Source organism: Lotus japonicus, chromosome 4, assembly GCF_012489685.1.
Source record: "Lotus japonicus ecotype B-129 chromosome 4, LjGifu_v1.2".
Lineage (NCBI taxonomy): Eukaryota > Viridiplantae > Streptophyta > Magnoliopsida > Fabales > Fabaceae > Lotus > Lotus japonicus.
The window spans coordinates 82,909,356-82,930,316 of NC_080044.1; the positions used below are offsets into that span (position 1 = coordinate 82,909,356).

General features: G+C 33.2%; 3 protein-coding genes across 4 annotated transcripts; all 3 read right to left on the reverse strand.

The window, feature by feature from the left end:
- Positions 1-550: 550 nt before the first annotated feature.
- Positions 551-5,228, reverse strand: LOC130714512 (glutamyl-tRNA(Gln) amidotransferase subunit B, chloroplastic/mitochondrial-like). Of its 2 annotated transcripts, none has more exons than XM_057564411.1 (9): positions 4,398-5,228; positions 3,883-4,092; positions 2,945-3,085; positions 2,624-2,827; positions 2,292-2,489; positions 1,814-1,882; positions 1,279-1,395; positions 1,034-1,197; positions 551-834 (listed from the first exon to the last, which is right to left on the reverse strand). In XM_057564411.1, the coding sequence occupies exons 1-8, from the start codon at positions 4,998-5,000 to the stop codon at positions 1,117-1,119; spliced, it is 1,623 nt and encodes a 540-aa protein (XP_057420394.1). In that variant the 5' UTR covers positions 5,001-5,228; the 3' UTR covers positions 551-834; positions 1,034-1,116. The 2 variants fall into 2 exon arrangements, with proteins under 2 accessions (XP_057420394.1, XP_057420393.1); XM_057564410.1 differs by having other exon boundaries at positions 551-904; positions 4,398-5,227.
- A 652-nt stretch (positions 5,229-5,880) lies between these two features.
- On the reverse strand, positions 5,881-8,985 carry LOC130714513 (probable phospholipid hydroperoxide glutathione peroxidase). Its single transcript, XM_057564412.1, has 7 exons — positions 8,794-8,985; positions 8,095-8,171; positions 7,526-7,587; positions 7,310-7,428; positions 6,899-7,066; positions 6,602-6,667; positions 5,881-6,158 (listed from the first exon to the last, which is right to left on the reverse strand). Exons 1-6 carry the CDS (start codon positions 8,956-8,958, stop codon positions 6,635-6,637), a joined length of 624 nt encoding a protein of 207 aa, XP_057420395.1. The 5' UTR covers positions 8,959-8,985; the 3' UTR covers positions 5,881-6,158; positions 6,602-6,634.
- A 752-nt stretch (positions 8,986-9,737) lies between these two features.
- On the reverse strand, positions 9,738-16,745 carry LOC130714511 (MACPF domain-containing protein At1g14780). The gene is made up of 8 exons (XM_057564409.1): positions 16,430-16,745; positions 16,087-16,328; positions 12,938-13,130; positions 12,575-12,649; positions 12,226-12,409; positions 11,367-11,536; positions 11,224-11,288; positions 9,738-10,491 (listed from the first exon to the last, which is right to left on the reverse strand). The coding sequence occupies exons 1-8, from the start codon at positions 16,664-16,666 to the stop codon at positions 9,864-9,866; spliced, it is 1,794 nt and encodes a 597-aa protein (XP_057420392.1). The 5' UTR covers positions 16,667-16,745; the 3' UTR covers positions 9,738-9,863.
- Positions 16,746-20,961: the final 4,216 nt, after the last annotated feature.

Sequence of the window (20,961 nt, forward strand, 5' to 3'; positions counted from 1 at the left end):
ACAAAGGATAGGAGGCTAACACTAATGAACTGAACAAAATAAAGAATGGTGTGAGCATTTGGAGCTTCCCATAATGCAACATAAGCTGCTAGATATGATTGCATAGATGTCAGGTGTAGTCCAGTTGATAGATAAGTGGACATGAAAAAATTGACATATTCATGCACTAATTTGGTCACACTTACATTTTCATCCCCTCGCCTTAAAGTTCTACGACTTCTATCCAAACCAGCACTTGCACTTCCATATACCAATATAATTCAAGCTATAATTTTCAGGAACCACCATATCGTATATTAACTAAGCATGTCTTACTCTTAGAATAACACCATTGAAACTTAAAGCGAGACCTATCAATTAAAACATACTAGGAAAAATCAACACCAATTTGGTCTCCAAGTTGAGCTTTGTATTTCTCATTTTATGGGAACTCACGGTTGCGGTTTCAAATGTTGTTTTAATTGAGAATAATCTAGAGTACACATCCTGAGGGGCACTTGAAAGGAGAAGATTTTTCCTTCTGCGTTGGGGATAATATGAAACAAACCAGTAGTGAAAACAAAAACTATTTCATGTAATTTCTTCAATAAAATTAATCAGAAGATGAATTCATGTAGAGTAGGAGCAAAAACTGCCAATTGTGCAAAAGGTACACGTATGCTCTCTTGTTATTGTATGAGCAAAAGAGAGAATATTAAATTATTCTCATTCTAAAATCAAAATACATTGAGATACATCAAGAAATTTTGAAGCCATCAATTAACTTGAGATATCAACCGCATGGTTGAGAAGCTGCATGTCCTTTTAAATCACCTCAGATAATGGTTATGTCCTCTGCAGAAGAAAACAAGGACAGAGCACCCAAGTCTCAATAGCTGATGTGGAAAACCTTCAGAATCTATTTCTACAATCGGATAAAATATTTTAGTCAATATAACCAATCACCTCAGCTTGCAATGAGCAACACAAGAACCTTCCAATTTTAATTTTTCATTTGTCTACTGGCTGGATATTATCAGGGATCAGCACTTACCATGAACTCAGCAAGAAGCCATGCATCGAATTGGAAAATGTATGTCTATATCTTTCTCATGACTAAAAAGCGTGTAGCATGCATCAGCTCTTTGAATTCAATTTCTCCAAGAGGATCTTGTTAAGGAGACCAGGATTTGCCTTGCCTTTAGATAACTTCATTACCTATTTGAACAAATATATATGATATTAAGATAATTAAAAGGGGCAAACATAATAATGGTTTCAGGCTGTACGAGTTAATACCTGGCCAGCAAAAAAGCCTTGCAGTTTAGTTTTCCCTCCTCGATATTGCTCTACTTGTTTTGGATTCTCAGCAATCACTTTGTCCACCATTTTTTCAATCTCAGCAGGATCTGCTATCTGTCATTTCCAAATGTCACAAGCACATTCTAACATTTTCTTTTTTCCTTTCTCAGCAAGAACAAATAAAGCACCGATAGTGCAGTCACTGAGAAGAGGCCTAACACTAATTGTTCAAACCACCTCGGAATTTGTGCTTTTAAAATAACAAATAACATCATAAAATCCAAATAATCCAGTGAAGTTATTAAATTTGCAACTGACCCAAAAACATAGGCAACTTTATGCTTCTACAGTTTTGTTTTTCAAATACAAGTAGTAACATCTCAAATAACACAAAATCAGAATAATCCTGTAATGAAATTCACAAGTGAACCCATAAACTAGCAAATTTATGCTTTAGTATCCAAAAGATCAGTTGTCCCTTGCTAACTGACTCAATTTAAAAATTTCAATAATGGTTGATGTTACTACTGACCTGAACCAAGTCCTTTTTCTCTATGAGTTCCTTGACACTGCCACCCTTGGCTAATAGCTCAAATAGTATCTGAAAAGGAATGGAATTGTTGTGAAAGAAAAAGAGAAGCATATGTTGAATGGATGTAATAAGTACAAAGATCAAATCTTCCTATTTACTACATTTACATGACACATTCAACCAAGACACAACAGTAGATGTTTCTAACAGGACCAAAATAGTAAAGCTCAGATCATAAAGGATCCAAAAATTAAGACTTCCGAAGTCAACATATTTTATAAATGAAATCCTTAGGTTCATTAATACACAAACACAATTAACTCCCACTGGAAAAAAATGAGAAAAAAACTAGAAGATATGTTAAAAATAAAACAGTATAACTCCTGGCTAAAGCTTAATGTTTCAAAATCAGGTATGCGAATGATTTAAGCTTAGATCCTAATTATTCACCACTTGTTGGTGCCAGAGCCAACTATACCTCCTTCCCGATCTTGCCAGTGATGATTCCACCTTTAATGGAAGCTATCAACTCAGACAACTCTTCAGGCGTAAGTTTTATTTCATTTATGCTCAACTTCTCATTTTTCATGAAGGCAGCAATATCACTCATTATCCAGTTGGCAACTAGCTTTGCATCAGCACCCTTTGCAAGAGTAGCATCAAAAAATTCTGCAATCTAATAAATCCATTCAGAAAATAAAAATCATATTAGACCAGTTGTGGTAATAAACTTCCCTAATATTTACTTCAATCATGTGCATCACAAAGGTAAACAGTTTATAACCTCAGAAAACAGAGCAGATAACTTACATTTTGATCATTAGCCAAGAAGAGAACATCTTGCATGCTTAAGCCCATCTTTTCATATCTTCTACGCTTTTCTTCTGGAAGCTCTGGTAAAGAATTTCGAATACCATCAACATATTCCTGGGAAACGATTACAGCTGGAAGGTCTGGTTCGGGAAAATACCGATAATCAGCGAGCCCTTCCTTTATCCTCATTGTAATTGTTCTCTTAACAGAATAACAGAAGTTATTAAAGAAAGTTAGTATAAGGGAAGATAATACTATCCTGTACGTGCTACACTATCTAGAAGGCAAATAAGAACAAAATCACGATATAGTACTAGCCTGAGAGCCTTCTTCCCATAGACGAGTTTCCTGTACTATCTGATCTTCCTGGCCATTACTATGGAGTTGCACCTGCCTTGCAATTTCAAAATCAATAGCTCTGCTTACTGCTGAAAATGAGTTCAAATTTTTTATTTCAACCTGCCAGAGCAATTTAACATATTAGCTGCTAGTTAGGTCAACATATTGGACTCTCTAATACTGCATTGCAACAAAAGGCAATAATAGTATCAAGTTGTGGTACTTAATTTCTGCAAAAAGCAAGGATCAACCAATTTTAAAGAGTATCAATATGATAGACAAATCAATTTTCTATCCACAAGACCAGTTTGTAACAATTGCTCTTCATTGTATTCTTTAAGGTCAATAAAAGCCCAAAATTATGTGCAGTTACTTGTTTTCAAAGAAAATCAAAACCATACTTATCACTTCAGAAAATACCTTCCATGCACTTTACTTCTTACAAAGACTTCTAACACACACAATATTAAAACTCCAATGTATTCCATCATATGGCCTGAAAAGGACAGTGACTATCATTATCATGCAAGTCAGGCCTTGGCAAAACAGAACCCATGAATTAACATCCAACAACTTATTCTGGGTTTCTGGCATGATCAAAAGGGTAATATAAATGCATGATAAGTCAGACAAGGAAAACAGCATATAATGCAGTAATAACTGTCATTATATCCTTCACATCTCTCATCCTTAGATGTGCAGAGATTTTTTTTTTGACAATTTGACTTAGCCCACATTCTCTCATTATAATGTCTAATCAGAGTAGGTACAACATTGAAAACTATCATCTAAGTCTCCATGCAATTCCAATACCTAGACAAACAAGCTTCCTAATAATAACATAGTGCCAATTCCAAAAGTCTAGCAATATGTATTAAAAGCCTCTAATTGTTTTAATAGAAGAAATAGCTAGATACCTTTGTCCCGAACTTTGATTGCCCAATGGGCCGTATTGATACATTTACATCACAACGAAGAGAACCTTCTTGCATATTGCCATTGCTCACTCCTAAATATCGTACCAATCTCTGTATTTCTGCTGCGTATTCTGCCGCTTCAATACCGTTTCTCATGTCAGGCTCAGAAACTATCTCAAGCAAAGGCACCCCTGCCCTATTTAGATCAACCTGTCATGAAAGACCATCACTTTAGCATAGTTATAGCATTGCTATAGGTTGTTGAACCTTTGCCAATAATTCAGGAAAATGAGTGGAACAAAGCATTTATGTGTTTCCAGAACATGAATTACAAACCAAGAAATGTGTGAAACTGGTCTGACATGAGTTTTTGTTTAAACTTCACATAAATATAAATGCCTCAATGAACAAATGCAGTCTGCCACTGGTAAACACGTTAAAGATAGAAGCAAGGAAAAATATATGTTAAATAAGAATTGGAAGCTGCAAGCTGAAAGAAGGGATAAAGACACTACCTGAGAGTAATTCTCATTCTCTGTATGTAGGAGCTTCCCAGCATCCTCTTCCATGTGAACCCTTGTAATGCCAAACTTCCTGTGGCCTCCACCAAACTCCAGTGGAATATCCACATGAAGGTAGCCACCAGCAGCAATAGGCACATCAAATTGAGAAATCTGATACCCTTTAGGAAGGTCAGGGTAGAAATACTGCTTCCTATCAAACTTGGAGTTGAAAGACAAGTTACAGTTAAGAGCAAGGCCCAGCTTGACAGCAAAGTCAATAACCTTGGAGTTCAAAACAGGCAAAGCACCAGGCAAGCCCATACAAACAGGACAGACAGTGGTATTGGGAGGTGACCCATAACTATAAGGGCAACCACAGAATGCTTTGGTGAGAGTAGAGAGCTGAACATGGGTTTCAATGCCAATGACAGCTTCATAGTCTTTTGGGATTTTGTCAAGTTTCTTGTACTGGGTTGAAACCTTGGTTTGTGGTTGCCGCTGTTGGGTGTCTGATGATGCGCAGCGCAAAACCACCCCATTTGTTGTTCTGAGAAATGATGCTGGACAAAGCAGAAAGGGGTGAAGTTGGAAGGTTCTGAAGATTGTGGAAGCCATTCTGGAAGGAACTGAACAGCGTTAAAAATCGAAGCCACTAATGTGGGAGGGTTGCTCACGATGGCTAGTGGTGCGGAATGATGGCTATATCTACTGCAAGCGTTCCAAAATGACTATTCAAGAGTGTAGAAATTTGGACAATTTTTCTTCTGCAAATTTTATCCTTTTAGAGTTGTGGGTTGTGTATACATGCTTAACTTGTATATACCTAATGTTATTATTGAGAGTGATTCTCTATAGGTTATTTAACTTATCCTATCTGATATGGATGAGTCACACCTGTATATTGATTTGATTATGCCTATCCATTCGAAAAGCCATAATCATGGGAGCATGAGGTTTTAGCACGTTCTTAAGAAGGCGATTGCTCTTGCATATTATTTGTCGTATTTTGGTACTCATTTATTTAGAATTTTGATGGGAGAGTGCAATCAATTGTTGTTAAAGGATTGCTCATTTGCTCAGAGCCTGCTTCCTCTTATTTTGTTTTTGCTCCTGGTTAACTTTGTTTTTCTTAGGAATAGGCCCCCTCTTATCAAAAAAAATATATTATTATGGTAGCAGCTAATTTGTTGGGCCACACTCATCACTATTACAAGACACCAAATCTAATTCTTAGTGCTCATTTGTTTGCTTTCCCAGAACAGATTATATCCCTTGTGAAACTGTGTTTCCACACTGCTTTACTTGCTATATCTATCGGGCTGTGTATATTCAGCTTTGTATCTTTGGGCCTTCGGCCTTTTATCAATGATAATCAACTATTGAGAAAGAAAAAAAACTTCTATAATGGATTCTAAATACAAAATCACATTAGATTAGAAGTTCAGTGAGTAGTTTTGAGTATCCGAATTGGTTATAAGAAAAGAAAAGAAAAAAATAATTCAAACATGCTATAAAATGTATTTTGTAGATATGTAATACACAAATCAATGTATGGAGGATGGACCGTGCAGAATAAAACGAACATACATCTCAAATTCCCAGTACATTATTTTTAATATTTAGCTACGCAAGTAAGAACACCAAATTATACATACTGCATAAACCAAATACACGAGTACATATTAAGAATTTTTTAGGTCATAAATTGAAAATGCAACATGCTTTGCGAAGCTATGTATTGTTTGAAAGCGCACTAGACAGATTGCCTGCGTCCTGTACAAAAGAACAGAAAGGAGAATCAGTTTTCTTAAGACAGTTTTAAATAGTTCCTTCAATGCTTCAAATGAAAAAGTTAGAAACATAAATTGAGAAAGAACTTTAATTTCAAATAAGGTGGGGATTAAGAGCCATCATGACCATATAAATTAAATTTAGAGGTAGAATCGAATGGGTAGAAATCCTTCAATACTTAATCAGAGTAGGATGACTATATTTTGTATTTTGGTCTACATGATGATTACTGATGCAATTTGAGATACTCTTAACTGAAATAATGAACTATAATCAAAATGTAAAGGTTGTTTTGATATGGGCATTGCATGTTGTATTGAAGAGAATTGATATGCTAGAATATTTGAAAAAATGAATGTGTGCATTTGCAACTACAAGACTGAGAATCAAAGAAGACGTGAAAACTAAATGACTGCAAAACTAACCTCAAGATAAGGTGTTCCATAGAACCATACTGCTCAAGAAGATTGTAAGAGCTTCTCGAGGTCCTTCTGCAAGAAGAAACACAAAAATGCATTGATATATAATCTTATATGAGACAGCACAAAAGAGCTCAGTCACAATGAAAAGTTAGGTTTCTGTTTGGGCTATTTTAAATGATGAGCAGAATTTATGCCAATACAATATCCCAAATGGCTATTCAAAATTTTATAATTGATCATCTTTGTCTGGCATCACTATATACAGAAATCCAAAAATTGAAGCATTAAAATGTCTCTAACCTCAATTTTCATAGGAGAGGTGGTAGGAGCATATCTCTCCACAACCTTCCCTTCTTTGTTCACTAAGAACTTTGTGAAGTTCCACTTGATACCATCTCCAAATATTCCCCCTTTCTGATCCTTCAAAAACTTGAAGAGTGGTTCTGCATTCTTCCCATTCACTTCAACCTATAATAATTTAATTACTTCAGAATGATTAAAATATAAACTTGTATCTATGGAACAGTATCCTTCGAGAAATCATTGTTTGCAAATTCTGGCTTGAGAAAATACAAATGCATTGTCTTCAAACAAGTTTTTTGCATGCATAAATAGTGTGTGTCAATGCATTACAGAGCCTATAGCATAAATAGAATGCATTAAAAACAGGGAAATTTTTCCGTAAATTGCAAAGTATTTATCAGAAATCACCTTATCGAAGACTGGAAATTCAGATTTGAACCTTGTGCACACAACATCCTGAATTTCATCATTGGTTCCTGGCTCCTGTCCAGCAAACTGGTTGCATGGAAATGCCAAGATTTCAAGCCCTGGAGAGAATTCAAAAGTCTCAGTCTTTTGAAATTCGCAATCTCATATAATTGACATAAATTTCTTTTTTTTTTGTTCTTAGCTAAAGTGACAGACCTTTACTCTTGTACTTCTCGTACAGTATATTCAATTCTTTGTAATTTGTTTGCGTCAAACCACTGCATCAATGATTTAGAATATCATAACTACAGTTATAGTCAGAATAATAGTGGGAAGATTTATTTGTTTACTCCAAAATCACCATTGGACTTAATCAAAAACCAAAATTTCAACAAATCCATCTAAAGCAAGATTTATTAGAATATGTTCTCCTAAAGTTCTCTTTGTTCTTTGTCTACCTCTTTTAATCAGACAATCTAATGATCTACTTTTCTTACTAGAACCTCCATTGGTTTTCAAGACCAATTCACCTTAAGCAAGATTCTGTCATATTCTCATCAATAGATGCCACTACAACTTTTCCAAGACCAATCCAACTTTTGCAAAGGATGAGCAATACAAGGCACATTGGTTAACAGATAAATAAGGTTGAAGTGAACACAAGCAACTTAGATGCATCAAATAAAATAATTACAGCAACACAAGGAAGTAGATCAGGTAAATTGGTATATGGCCTTAAGCAATGACCCCAAAAGAACTTATCAGTATGAATCAAATAATCTTACCATTGTGAAGCAACATTCACAATTATAAGAACCTTCCCACTGTATTGACTCAAACTCACATCATTTCCACGGATGTCCTGAAATTTTAGTTCACAACAGAAGCAAAAATAAATTATCAAAATGAAACATCAGTCAAGCAATTTATGTTTGGATATCCATTATAACCAATACAAACAGACAAAGTGAACAACAGAAAGAACAAAAAATATTATGCATGATCAGCCTTAAGATCCCAGAAACTATGGTACAGCAGAAAGAACAGACACATATGATATGCAGAACAAACAAATTATCAACAATAACACACCCTGGACCCAATTCAATTTCCACAAAAAAAAACTAAAAAATTGTCAGGAAAAATAAATCTAAATATTGCAGTCTTAGTAGACTCATAGCTGCTGAATCTAATAGACAGCAAATACATGAAATGAAATGAAAAACAGATCAGCATGCTTCAGTGATCTCCATGAAAATCAAAATACAGAGATAAAATGGAACCAGAAGCTATCAAGTATAGGATAAATTACCACTCTATTTTATTTTTCAAAAATAATCTATATGATGATCATGATTCACCCATCAAGCAATTTGAGTTGAACAACAATTGGGCATGAGCAAGACACAAAAAATTTCAAGTAATTTGAGTGAAACAGCAATTGATTATGATGAGAATAAAGAGGAAAAGGGGGGAAAAAGTACCTTGACAGTGAAATCGTAAAGAGATTTGGAGGTTTGTTCAGCCATGGTAGAAGGAGAAGGAGGAGAAGCTGGGTGCGTTTGAGAGTAGAAGAAGAAGAAGAAGAAGAAGAAAGCGAAAGCCAAAATGACAAGAGAAATCCAATTCCAGAAAGTCAACAACTGCATACGTTACAATTCAATTCAATTCACAGCATCTCAAATTATTCATTTATTTATATATAGCATATATAATATAATATTCTTCATGCATAAGAAAATGATCACGGCACCAATTTTGAATTAGAAAATGCAAATCGTGTTCATATTACGTTCACATGTAAAGTCGGAAAATGCTCACATGGAATGTGCATGCACTGATTTTGGGGGGTTGTGGTCAAGGAAGGGGACCAGCTCATTCAATCCGATTCATCATCTTAAATAATGAAATTAATAGTTATTTTATTCAAGATACTATTAATCATCACCCAACATGTGGGTTTAGGCCGTGATTCAACATTTTGTCATTTATGCAAGTGATTGAAAGTTCAATTTCTAACTTCACGAATGAAAAAAATTTATTGATTAACTTTGTACCGCTTAATACACTCACAATAGAGCGGAGAATTAGTTTCACAATTAACGACCGTGGAAATTCATTGGTTAGCGCTGAAAAAGTTAATTACCACCCCCAAACTATTGTTATGTTTATCACACCTCTAAAATGCACTCTTTACTTCACATTAGCTTAATCAAGAAATATACATCAGTTACTTATATTGTGAATCCTTGATTTTGTTGAAAGCTACTTACAAAACCAATGAAAGAAAGCATTGATCCTATAACTACCTCTATCACTCAGCTAGATATATCAATATTAAAAGGACTTATCTACCATTGGGATACATGTGATAATTTACACATAAATAAATAAAATTGAAAGATTTTTTGGAAGAGGCAAAACTCACTTCGGTGATCTCTACTTTTTGATAGAGATTAATCTTTTAACTATCAACAGTGAATATAAAAAATAAATTGAAAAAATTTCCCTTCTTTTTTTTTCAATTTTTCATTTGGACTTTAGTATTGATATTTCATGGACTAGTATTTAACAAAGAGAACTTAGCCCATAAACATATCTTACCCTTGTCCAACATCAACCTTGCACCAGTAACTAACCAATGTCCAGGACTATCTTGTGGGCCTTTACATAACTGTGAAGTGTCCACAAATTTCAAAAGCTTTTGTGCTTGCACAGGAACTGGAGGTCCTGTTGGAAAAACACTAGAATCTACAACAACTAGAGCTGGTTTCTTCTGGTCTTTACCCTGAATAGATGTGCTTATTGCTGAGAAAACGCTAGAGCCAGAGCCAGAGCCAGAGCCAGATCCAGATCTTTGTGTTGAGCCCTGTGTCCAATTTGATTTTACAACAATAGCATTAGACACCTTGGAGAACAATAGTCTCAGATGAAGGACACTTCTTGATTCATGTTTCTTCACATGAAGTTGTACTCCTGTGACTATGAAAGCAACATCTTTATCAGAACTCCAACTGGGATTGTACTTCACTGGTGCTGTGCACACATGAGAAAATTTCTTTCCACTGATTGCTTCTAAGAAACGGTCATCAATGATTTCTTCTGACCATGTTGTGGTGTCCTCTATTTTATTGTTGAGCATTGTTGGTGTGTTTAGTAGGTATTGCAGGTGTATGGCTAATCTGTGTCACCAACATTCATTGTTAGCACTTTTCATCAACCAAACAATAGTGTAAGTTGTTAGAATTGATTTTGGTAAAAGTGATTGTGATAAAAATGAGTTGAAAATGAAGTTATTTATGTTTTGATACATTTATACGAAAAGTGATTTTTTAAGGTAATATTGTGAAAACAATTTGTGAAATTCCAAGCAGTCACTAATCCTAAATGGAATGCAGCAATGCGGGAATCTATATGCAAATATAGTATCTATTTAGATACACTCGACCAATAACTCCTTCTCATAATGAGAATGTGTATAACCCTATTATGGTCTGATCCAATATGGAATGAACTTATAATCATGGAATTGACTATCATCAGACTATAAATTATAAGTTCATTAATTATCTTCAAGGCAGAAGCTAAAATTTGTAACTTCGCTAGAATTGATGTTGGAGATAGATCAACTGTGAAAAAGGAAATATCCAAATGTCCAAAAATTGAAAGTTTGTTTGGCTATATGCTAGGAATCCTTATACTCATTTTTAGGGAAAAAAAAATATAAAGTATAGCTTCGGGAGTTACCATGGTTCGGGATTTCGTGTGTCCACTGCCAATTCAAACACACTATGACTCTAGGGGTCGATAATAGATTCTAACACTTATGAACATGGAACAAAACATGCTGTAAGATTGCTGGCTAAACACTAAACAGAACCTGAAAGAATAATAACTAGTAGTGAGGAATTAACCTGTTGCATTTCATGCCCTCAAGAAACAACCGCATTCCTGTGACTGGCCTTTTTCCCACTGTTACCTGTAATGAGTAAGATACTTAAGGCATAAGAACATGAAATCAAAGTCTAATCACTAATGGGAAAGGATTTGAAAGTACCTTTGCAGTGTTTACATAAAGCTTAGGACCCATCAAGTTGAGGCTGAGAGAAGGTGAATGAGTGGTTCTGTTGGAAACTGGACCAAGAGGAAGATCATTGTGAATGGGAGCCCAAAGCCTGTGTGCTTGGTAGTCAAGAAAGTAAGGCAAATCTGACAGAGGAGGCTTATCTGCATTTGATAATAATTTTATTCATATCATTAGTTCAACAACCTGATGAAAAGTGATTACGGGACCCAAAACTTGTGTGCTAGGAAGTCAATGAAGTATGAAAAAATTGACATAGTTCTGCATTTTGTGTCAACTTATTCATTCTCATTTGTCCAAACTTGTTAACATCAAATCTGTTTTCTCAATTTTGAAGTCAAATGTTTAACCTTTTACTATCATAGTATCATGTGTGTGTCACAAACACATTTGATAAAATTGAACTGTCATACATAATATTTTTTTTCTAATGCAGCTGCCATCCATGGGAGCCAATGTTGTTCGAGTAGGGAACATCACATTCTTGTGAGACTAACTCACTTGGTGCTATAAAGCTCCTTTTATGCGGGAGGTTCGGGAAGTGGTTTGTCCCACTTTGTGGATCTAATGTACGGAACCTTACTTTGCATTTTTGCAAGAGGTTGATTTCATGTGATTGCAAAATAACATAGTAGCAACCTTATTATTGCGCCGAGGCTTAGCCCTTGGTGGAACTAGCTCTCCCAGCGGCTTTTTTCATCCATGGGACTCCAACAGAGACTTTGCTTAGTGGAAAAAAGTTTGTATCACTTGGATCAACAACCCATTGTTCATGCATATAATATATACACGACCATTGAAGGATATATAGAATCTATTAAAATAAACTTACATCTAAGATAAAGGTTGATGGCATGGGATAGGAAACCCCTGCCAGGAGCAGCTTTAAGAAGAGAAGTGAAGGGAATGAAGCTAAAATCAACAGCATCAGGCTTGTTAGGAACTGTAAGAAGCCATTCACTATGGTTGCTCACTTGAGTATCCCCTCCCCTCTTTGCACATATCACTGTTATTCCCTGCAATCATGTTCCATCATCTTTATAATCATCTCTGAAATCCATTATTTAATTTACATAGTTAATCATAAATTCTAAAAAGATCTTGGAGTTTTTGCAAACTAGAATATTTAACTATTCACGAAGATAGAAAAAACTAATATTTGGACCGAGGTAGAACCTTACATCTTTTGCACAAACGCATGTAGAGTTATTGAAGGCAACAATTTGAGGACCAAAGACATCAAAAGCAGGTGGTACCTGTATCATTTTCAGCAGATCACATTATAACTATTCATAACAAAATAAATCATGGAAAAGTATAAGATTTTAATAACTATGCGCGGACAGTGTTAAAAAGTTCACACGGACATATTTAACAATTTTGTACTTATCATAAACAAATTAAAACAAGAAAGTACTAATAAAGCAAGGTGATAAGATATGTTTTGATGTCTGTATCAAACTTTTTACATAAATCCAAACTATGATGTCTTATTAGTGGATTTGATTTACATATAATTGAATTATGTGGATGAAAATAGAAACCTTGTGTTTTTGGTCTTTGGTTTTTGGAAGAAAATTGCAAGTTCCAGTGAATAACTGATCTCCTAGCTCATCCAAGTTCTTCTTTAACTCTGACGGTTCCAAGTTGGAAGATACATCTTGCTTGACCAGCACTAAATCTTTGCCACCAATGCTAAGCCCCACAAGGATGTGTGTCCCAAATTTCTCAATAAATCTGATAAAAATTTAACCTTTAAAGAACATCAATTAAGGAACTTCAATGCATGTGTAGTTTCAGTAAATACATTGTAAATTGCCTTCTTAGTGAATTATATAGTGAATAGAGAACAGAGAACCAATTATGTCCAATAGAACTTGACTAATTCATCAAACATTATAAAAGGACAAATGGTATAATTAATCTTGGTTTAAATAGTTAGAAGTAGATAGCAATTTATGTTTCATGAAGAGTTATATTCATTAAGTTAAAATAATGATATTTAAATATAAAAAATTTCAGAAATAAAAAAGAGATAAATGAACTACAAATCAATTTTTTTTATAAATTATCTGGTGTCTGGTCACCCTTCGAATGATGATTATTCTAAATTTATGATAATTCATATGGCAAGTACATATGTTGAGTGTGTGGAAAGATTTCTCAAGTTTGATCTCCGCACAATACATTCAAAAGAGTGATGAAATGTCTTAAAAGGATAAGCATCATCAAAAAGTTGAAGTTTAATAAAAAAAAAAGTTTACTATTTTAATACAATTTATGGTGCATTGTTTTCAAACATTGTCTACACTATATAGTTATAAAACCAATTTCGAAGATGAGTTAGAGAAGTGAAGAGGTTGAAAGTCAAAGTTTTTGCGTGTGATGAAAGGAGTTTAGCTGGGAATGAATTGAATCCATGGCAACTTTAACTTACTTCATTGAAGTTTTCTTGCATGACTTCATCATAGCAAGAAAAATTATTCATTAATAAAAGTAGAAATAAAAAACCAAGACGGACCTCCATGATTAATTTGACTATTAAGTAATCTACAATAAATAAACATGTCCACTGAATCATATCTAAAGTTGTTTTATTTCCCGTTCAAACTTTTGGGTTTTTTTTTCATTTTAATTTTAATTTTTCATTACTCGCTCTTTACAAACGTGAAATATGATTTTCTTTCATATTGTTTTATTTTTATACTATCATACTATGAATTATTTTTGGCATTTAAATTTTTTATTACGTATTCTCATTTCCTATAATTAAATATATATTATTATTTTATGTCAAAAAAAATCTTATTCTTTGATTTTTTTTTCTTTTTTGACTTGATGCAATTTTTTTAATCCACGAATTTTTCTTTTTATGTTACCGTTGTGAAAATTAATAAATTATTTTCATTCTCTAGCTATCTTTATAAAAAATACTTCCTTCTTAGAGATTTTCTTAATTTATTTTTCTAAACCATCACAAAAATATTGACTTCATTTTATTATTCTTTTAATTTTTTATATATAAAAATAAATGTTTTCAATATATGTCATGAATAAATTTTTTCTACCACTAATATCTTTGCAATTTACTTATAATATTTGAGTATTCAATATTTTTTTAAATGGAAATCCTCATTATTGAATGTTATACACTCATCAAATTCAATCTTTCTTACAAAGAGTCTCAAAATATATATAATATCACACGACCCTCTAAGTTCTCATGAATTTAGTGTGAACAAATTTGATGGACATGTCCAATCAGATTTAATCATTATCATTATGCTTTCTTTGTCTTTTTGTATTTTAATTCAATTATAACGAGAAAAATAGTGAAATACGATTGTTATTCGCACTAGTAGCTAAGAAATTGAGATTAATTTCTATGCACCGACGGTGTAAATAAGTTTTACACCATCATTCAATCACATCCCTCCATTTTGTTAGCTCACAATTAATTTTGAATTTAATAAAATTTAAAATAGAAAATAGAATGTTGTGATTGAATGATAGTGTAAAACTTTTTACACCATCGGTGCATAGAAATTAATCTCATAGAAATTAACCCATTCGTTAGCAACAAATAATTTGATGTTGAGAAAAGGACTTCTAAATAATTGAACCTTCAATGTTGCACGATTCCTCTCAATCAAGTTATCGGGTTCATACCTAATAATAATCTGATCTAAACAGTAACCTAATTATTAAAGCCCATTATGTAGTTGACTTGCTCAACAATAAAAATAAAACATTAGACTACAAAGAAAAGATGAAAGGGCCAATTCAACGTGGTGCTAACTTATTTTTACATGAGATAACCATGTCTATATTGAGGACTTGCCTCCATGTTTTTTTTTTGGTACAAACTTGCCTCCATGTTAACACTAGTATAAATGAATATTAACACTTGTTTTAAACAAAATGAATAAAACTCTTTTTATAAATTAAGATAAAAACATGTTCACATTATATTTAACTGGTACTGCAGGTTCCCTTTAATCCTTCTGAGTTATAGCATGTATGTCGATATAAATTTACTAGCTATCTTTGAATTGTAAACTTGGTGAAACATTTTTGTGCTTTGTATCAACATATTTTGGTTTTTTTAAAAAGAATATTCAATTCAAATCGAAACACACTTATAAATATGCATCAAGTCGGCTAAGCGTGTAGTGCTACTGGTTTGCCCACAGCCAAGCTACTTGACCTTGTTAATGTGGCAGTTTGCCAATTGCTTTCTCAGTTTTAATAATATTTTTATTTTCTAGACACAATAGTCCTATCATTTTCATTCATAAACTTGCGTTTTGGTTATCAGTTTTCTTCTCTTTTTTTAAACCCTTTTCCCATTAAAAAAGTGTGAAATAGAAGTTCATATAGAAATTCAAGTGTAAGAATGTTACAAAAAAATTAACAAAAATTGGAATCCCAAAGACTAAACATCAAATGTTATACTAAAAAAAACCTTCACAATTTTAACAATAAGTTCATTTAAACCACTGAAAGAAGTTGTGATAAACAAGATATTGTCAAATTATTTTGATTGAATAAGCACAAAATCTGTGAAAGCTTGTTTCTGAAATGTATATAATCCATTATATTTTGGGTTGCAAAGGTAAACTTTTGACAAAGAAGTCAACCACCAAAAAATGGTGACTCAGAAAGAAGAAACTAGAAAGGATGAAATGATTACCTTGCAAGTGCAGTAGGATCCCATGAAGAAGGCACAGCTTCAATGACTTGTTTGGAGAGAACAAGAGGGTAACGATCAATATGAACATTGAATAGTTTGATAACATATCCATCAAGACCCAAGAACTTGGTGTTAGCTGCATCACTTGCCCATGAACCAGCTTCAAATCCAAACACAGTGTTGAAGTACCCAGATGGAATTTTCCCTGGGATTGAGCTTTTCTGATTGAACATCTCAGACATCTGAAATCAAAACCCAGAACCCACATGAAAAAAATTAAAAAAATTCAATTTGTTGTTCTTCCAATCAAGTTGACCACAAACTGTTTGATGAAATGCCTTACTTGGGTGAAGCTGAGAATATCAGATTGGTACCGGGTGAGGTCGCCTTTATCACATTTGATGTCAACAGAGACATCTGTCACAGGTCCAAAACCTGGCACTGTGAGCTCTCTTCTCTCTGTTTCATTGAGAATAACCAAACGCTCTTCACCTTTGCAGAATTTGAGCCTAAAATCTGAGGTCAAGTCGAAGCCTTTTCCTAAGCTGTTTAAAGCCTTCTCAACTATGCCTTCACCCATGTTGTGTTGTGTATGTTTTTTTGACCCAGTGAATGATATATGCTAGTTTTTCCTCTCAAAGGGGTGGAAAGTGGAAAAGAAATATGGACATATCATTAATTATAATTATCAAAAATAAAAATTAGGGAGTTTAATTTCCTTATTTATATGCTTGGTTGATGTCATCATTTCATCAGTTTTAGGTTTTTTTTTTGGTACATATCAGTTTTAGGTTTGACTGTCATAATTACTTTAGTCTTTGATTATTTGAATATGTATTAGTCTTTAGTAGTTATTATTCTGTTTTAACCTTAATTTCTTTTTGGGGGTGTCTCAAGGGAAGGAAAACATAGAACAGCATTCACACATGAACAAGCATTCTTTGGGGCAACAATGAGAGTTGGGATAGCTACACTTTTTTGTCTCGTGTGTGCTATAAAACAAGCCAAAAGAAAGAAGATTTTGGTGACGATGGGGAACATGCCACTAGAGGAAATTTCATTGTCGACATTTCACAGAATTTGACTGCAATACAGGGTAACCTTAGTTGATAGTTTTCATTTTTTTTGGGTGTTTAGATACTAGTTGAGTGTAACATGAACTAACTTTCATTTAACTATAAGAAGAGTTTTATTTACTTTTTTTTATTTTAAAGCGGGTGCTAATGTCGGTTTCCATTAATATTAATGGATATCCAAACTTACCCAGAGTCCTTGATAATGGTGAGCATGCGGCAAAGGAAATTTCATTGTCATTTGACAAAATTTGATGATATAACTTTCAGTTGTTAGTTTTTATTTGTGGCCTGCACTATCACCCTTACATTAGAGGCACTTAGTTAATTAACAACGTATTTCGTCTGGTCTAATATTTTGATGCCTTTCCTGAAATTCTTGGCAAAGTTTCAATTTCAATTGATGTTTATGTGGATGAGTCATTCTCTAACAACTCTAACCCAGATGGCGTGAAAGCTAAATATTTCATCAAGAGTGCAAGTAAACACTTTTAACCACTGTGATTCACACTTATATTTTAATGTGATTTTAATATAAATAAATCCATTGGAAAAACTCAACAATGAATTAAACCTTATATATAAATCATTTTTATTCATTTTTTTATAAATATCTCATATATGTTACTTTTAAGTTTTAACCCGAATTTCAATTTTTAAAATTAATTAAACATATATTTTATTTATATTTAAAATATAATTATATATATATTTTATTTATTTTATTTTACTTATATCAAATAGTCCTTGTACAATGTAGTAGGTTTTTTATCGTTCAAACAGGCATATAACTTTTTTTGGTAAACACATTTTAATTTATAAAAGGCATGTGTATATCAATTTCATTTTTTTAAGAAAATATTTAAATAGTTTCTTAATAATGAAAAGTCAGGTCAAAATCAGTCTGTTACCATTAATTGTGAGAACAATTCTAGCCTAATAGAACTAAACTACAGGTGTTGTTTGTTTGCGCGTTGAAAGTAATTATACATCTGAGAGCTTAAAAATCAAATATTTAAATGAGATTTTGGTCAAAAAACAACCAAAACCTGAATCAACAGAAATCATAAGGATTGTTCATTTATGTTAATAAAAGTTCTTATTGTTTGTTCATTCTTAATCTGCATTCATATCATAGGAAATTGATGCCATGTTGAATTGAAATATTGGATCATGTGAAGAGTATAAAGGGGTAACTAATGCAGCTTGATCCCCTGGTCTAACTTTCTTTGATTTTAGTTATTTTCCCACATTTGTCCCTTATGTTGAACAAGCTTGGAAAGCTGTACATAAAAGAGTGAGGTAATTTGGAAATTTGAAAAGTTAAGACGGAAAACTATGTTAATAATTAAAATTTCGTTTATCAAAAGAAAATTGAGTTGAACCAAGTTGAAGATTGTACTTCTCCTCTTGTCAGCATATAGGAGGAAAAATGAAGTATGTGTTGCAAATTGCAATGCAGCCAAGACCTTTATCCACACAGCCACACTGTATTATTAAATGGACTTGGTCAACATGTAATGTGAATCACAGAAAATTTGATAGATCCTTTTACGAGCCAAGATTAATTGCATACACGTTATAAGATGTGACTGACCCCCATAAGGACCAAAAACAGATCATTCAATTACTTATACCCCATATAGTTATGAGTCCAACCTGCATTCTGCTTTGTGCTTCCAACCTATGGGCTGGGCTAGATAGATGAAGACTATTCAAAATTAATGGAAATGATCCGTGTCCATACAGTTTTGTGGTGGTTAAAACCGATACTGGGTTTCTTCCCTTGGGTCTCTCAGACCACTACCTGTATTCTTTGGAGCTTGGCTCCACCCAGGTTTAATGATATGACATTAACCATTTGACCAAAAAAAAAAAAAAAACCGATACTAATATTTACAGAGGTTAATTAATAGTTACTGTTATTAAAGTGTATATTTATTAGATGTTTAGTAAAAACCGTCTTAAATTTCACATTTCATATAATCCCCTACAAATAAACCCCCAAAACCAACATGCTCAAGATTCGCTGTAGAGTTGTCATCCATGTGTGTCATGGGTCATTTAGACAACTCCTTTTCTATAGGGGGTGTCTAAATGACCCATGATAAAATTTGGGTTAAATAATTCATCATCCAATCATATTGGAAATAAATGAGTTGGAAATAAATTAATAAATAAAATATAGAAATTTCAACTCACTTATCTCCAATGTGATTGGATGATGAATTATTTAACCAAAACTTTATCATGAATCATTTAGACAACCCCTTTTCGTACTCAAGTTTTAAAAGTTGTAATATTTTATTAGATGGTATTCACTCAAAAATTCCAGATGAACTAGTTAGACCAATGACTTAAACTCATGGTTTCAACATGGAGGTCCTCCAAATCCTTTAAAAATGATACCTTTTACTTAACACTCAAATCTCCAATATGAAAAAAAAATGTCATTAACGCTTATTAATGGGACATAAATTAAAAAAAAAACAATTTGTTTCTATTAGTTGTTGCAGTAAAAAACTATATGTTAAATTAAGGACTTTTTAGGTCGTGATTGGCGAGTGGAGGTGATCCATACTCTCAGTGAGCTAAGGGAATGCTTGCGATGATTTTCTTGCAAACTCTCAGGACAACAACCTTGTTGCTATTGACACCCCTTAGATGGGATGAGTTTGTTATACTAGCTGATTCTATGAGTGTCTCATCTGTGAGGCCTTAGCTCGGAGTTTTCTCGTTTTCCTTTTCTTTTTTTTATGAACTGTAAAAAAAAATGGATTGCCAAAATAGAAGAAAACCTTAAAAATGTTTCAATTCGAATGAAAATTCTTATGATCATCCGATAATTTGAGTATCAATATTATATTAGCCTAACTGACAAACCCCAAGAACTAGTTCAAAGAGAATATCTTGAGGATCGTTCCAAAGTGTACACTTGCCTGGTCAACTTGAAAAACAAACTCTAAGTATCATCTCTTAATGCTAATGGTCATGACTAGCTCAAATGCAAATCATGATTATCTCGAAGACCAACTCCAGACATAAGCTCTGAGATTAAAGCAAAGGCAAGCCTCTATAGTCTATAGGGCCAATTCAAATACAAGTCTTCAATACCAAGTTCTCCATGTTAATTTAAAGTCATGTTGTACAAGATCCGTTGGAAGAGGAGAGAAGCACTCAAGGTTGAAAAGGCATGTTCAGAACTTGTTACGATAATCGATCGTCATCGTTTAATTAAGTGTATGACACTATATTAGAAAGTTTCTTTTAAATTGTAATGTAATCCGTAGGATCTAATTGACAATTATTTTCTTTAAGCATCATAAGTAGATGATTGTAATTCAAAATAAGGGATTTTTTTTTTACAAAGAAGCTTAAAGAAAAAAGAAAAAAACCACAACACTAGCACCTAAAAAATGAGGTGTCGCGGTAATCAACCGCCAACTGGTCATTGTTTCTTCAATGAAATATCTTCTTGCTTATAAAAAAATGCAATATCTTCTTTTACATTACCTATAAGTGCAGTTCAGTTTTTCATTATTTCTTTCGAATCAATATTCACCGGAAACTGTTGATTTCTCAGCTGGCCATTGAACAACTTGTTCTCGAATCAATATTCACCGGACTATTGATCTTTCAGACGGTAATGGATAACTTATTTGAAGTTTCTTATAAATTTACCATATAACTCATAATTATTATATAGTCACTTATACTGATAAAATTATAAAATTATCACATAATTTATCCTTATTTATGAAAAAAAATGTATTATATTAAGCTCCTCATGTGTTGGTTCCAA

Excerpts from the sequence above, each read along its gene's own strand:
- LOC130714512 (XM_057564411.1), bottom strand. The coding sequence starts at position 5,000 with ATGGCTTCCACAATCTTCAGAACCTTCCAACTTCACCCCTTTCTGCTT. Across the intron at positions 2,828-2,944 it reads TATGGGAAGAAGGCTCTCAG|AGAACAATTACAATGAGGAT; the intron begins GCTAGTACTATA and ends TATTCTGTTAAG. Across the intron at positions 1,198-1,278 it reads AAGGCTTTTTTGCTGGCCAG|GTAATGAAGTTATCTAAAGG; the intron begins GTATTAACTCGT and ends TTGTTCAAATAG.
- LOC130714513 (XM_057564412.1), bottom strand. The coding sequence starts at position 8,958 with ATGCAGTTGTTGACTTTCTGGAATTGGATTTCTCTTGTCATTTTGGCT. Across the intron at positions 7,429-7,525 it reads CGAGAAGTACAAGAGTAAAG|GGCTTGAAATCTTGGCATTT; the intron begins GTCTGTCACTTT and ends AATTCTCTCCAG. Across the intron at positions 6,668-6,898 it reads CCTCTCCTATGAAAATTGAG|AAGGACCTCGAGAAGCTCTT; the intron begins GTTAGAGACATT and ends TTCTTCTTGCAG.
- LOC130714511 (XM_057564409.1), bottom strand. The coding sequence starts at position 16,666 with ATGGGTGAAGGCATAGTTGAGAAGGCTTTAAACAGCTTAGGAAAAGGC. Across the intron at positions 13,131-16,086 it reads GATCCTACTGCACTTGCAAG|ATTTATTGAGAAATTTGGGA; the intron begins GTAATCATTTCA and ends AATTTTTATCAG. Across the intron at positions 10,492-11,223 it reads GAGGGCATGAAATGCAACAG|ATTAGCCATACACCTGCAAT; the intron begins GTTAATTCCTCA and ends TTGGTGACACAG.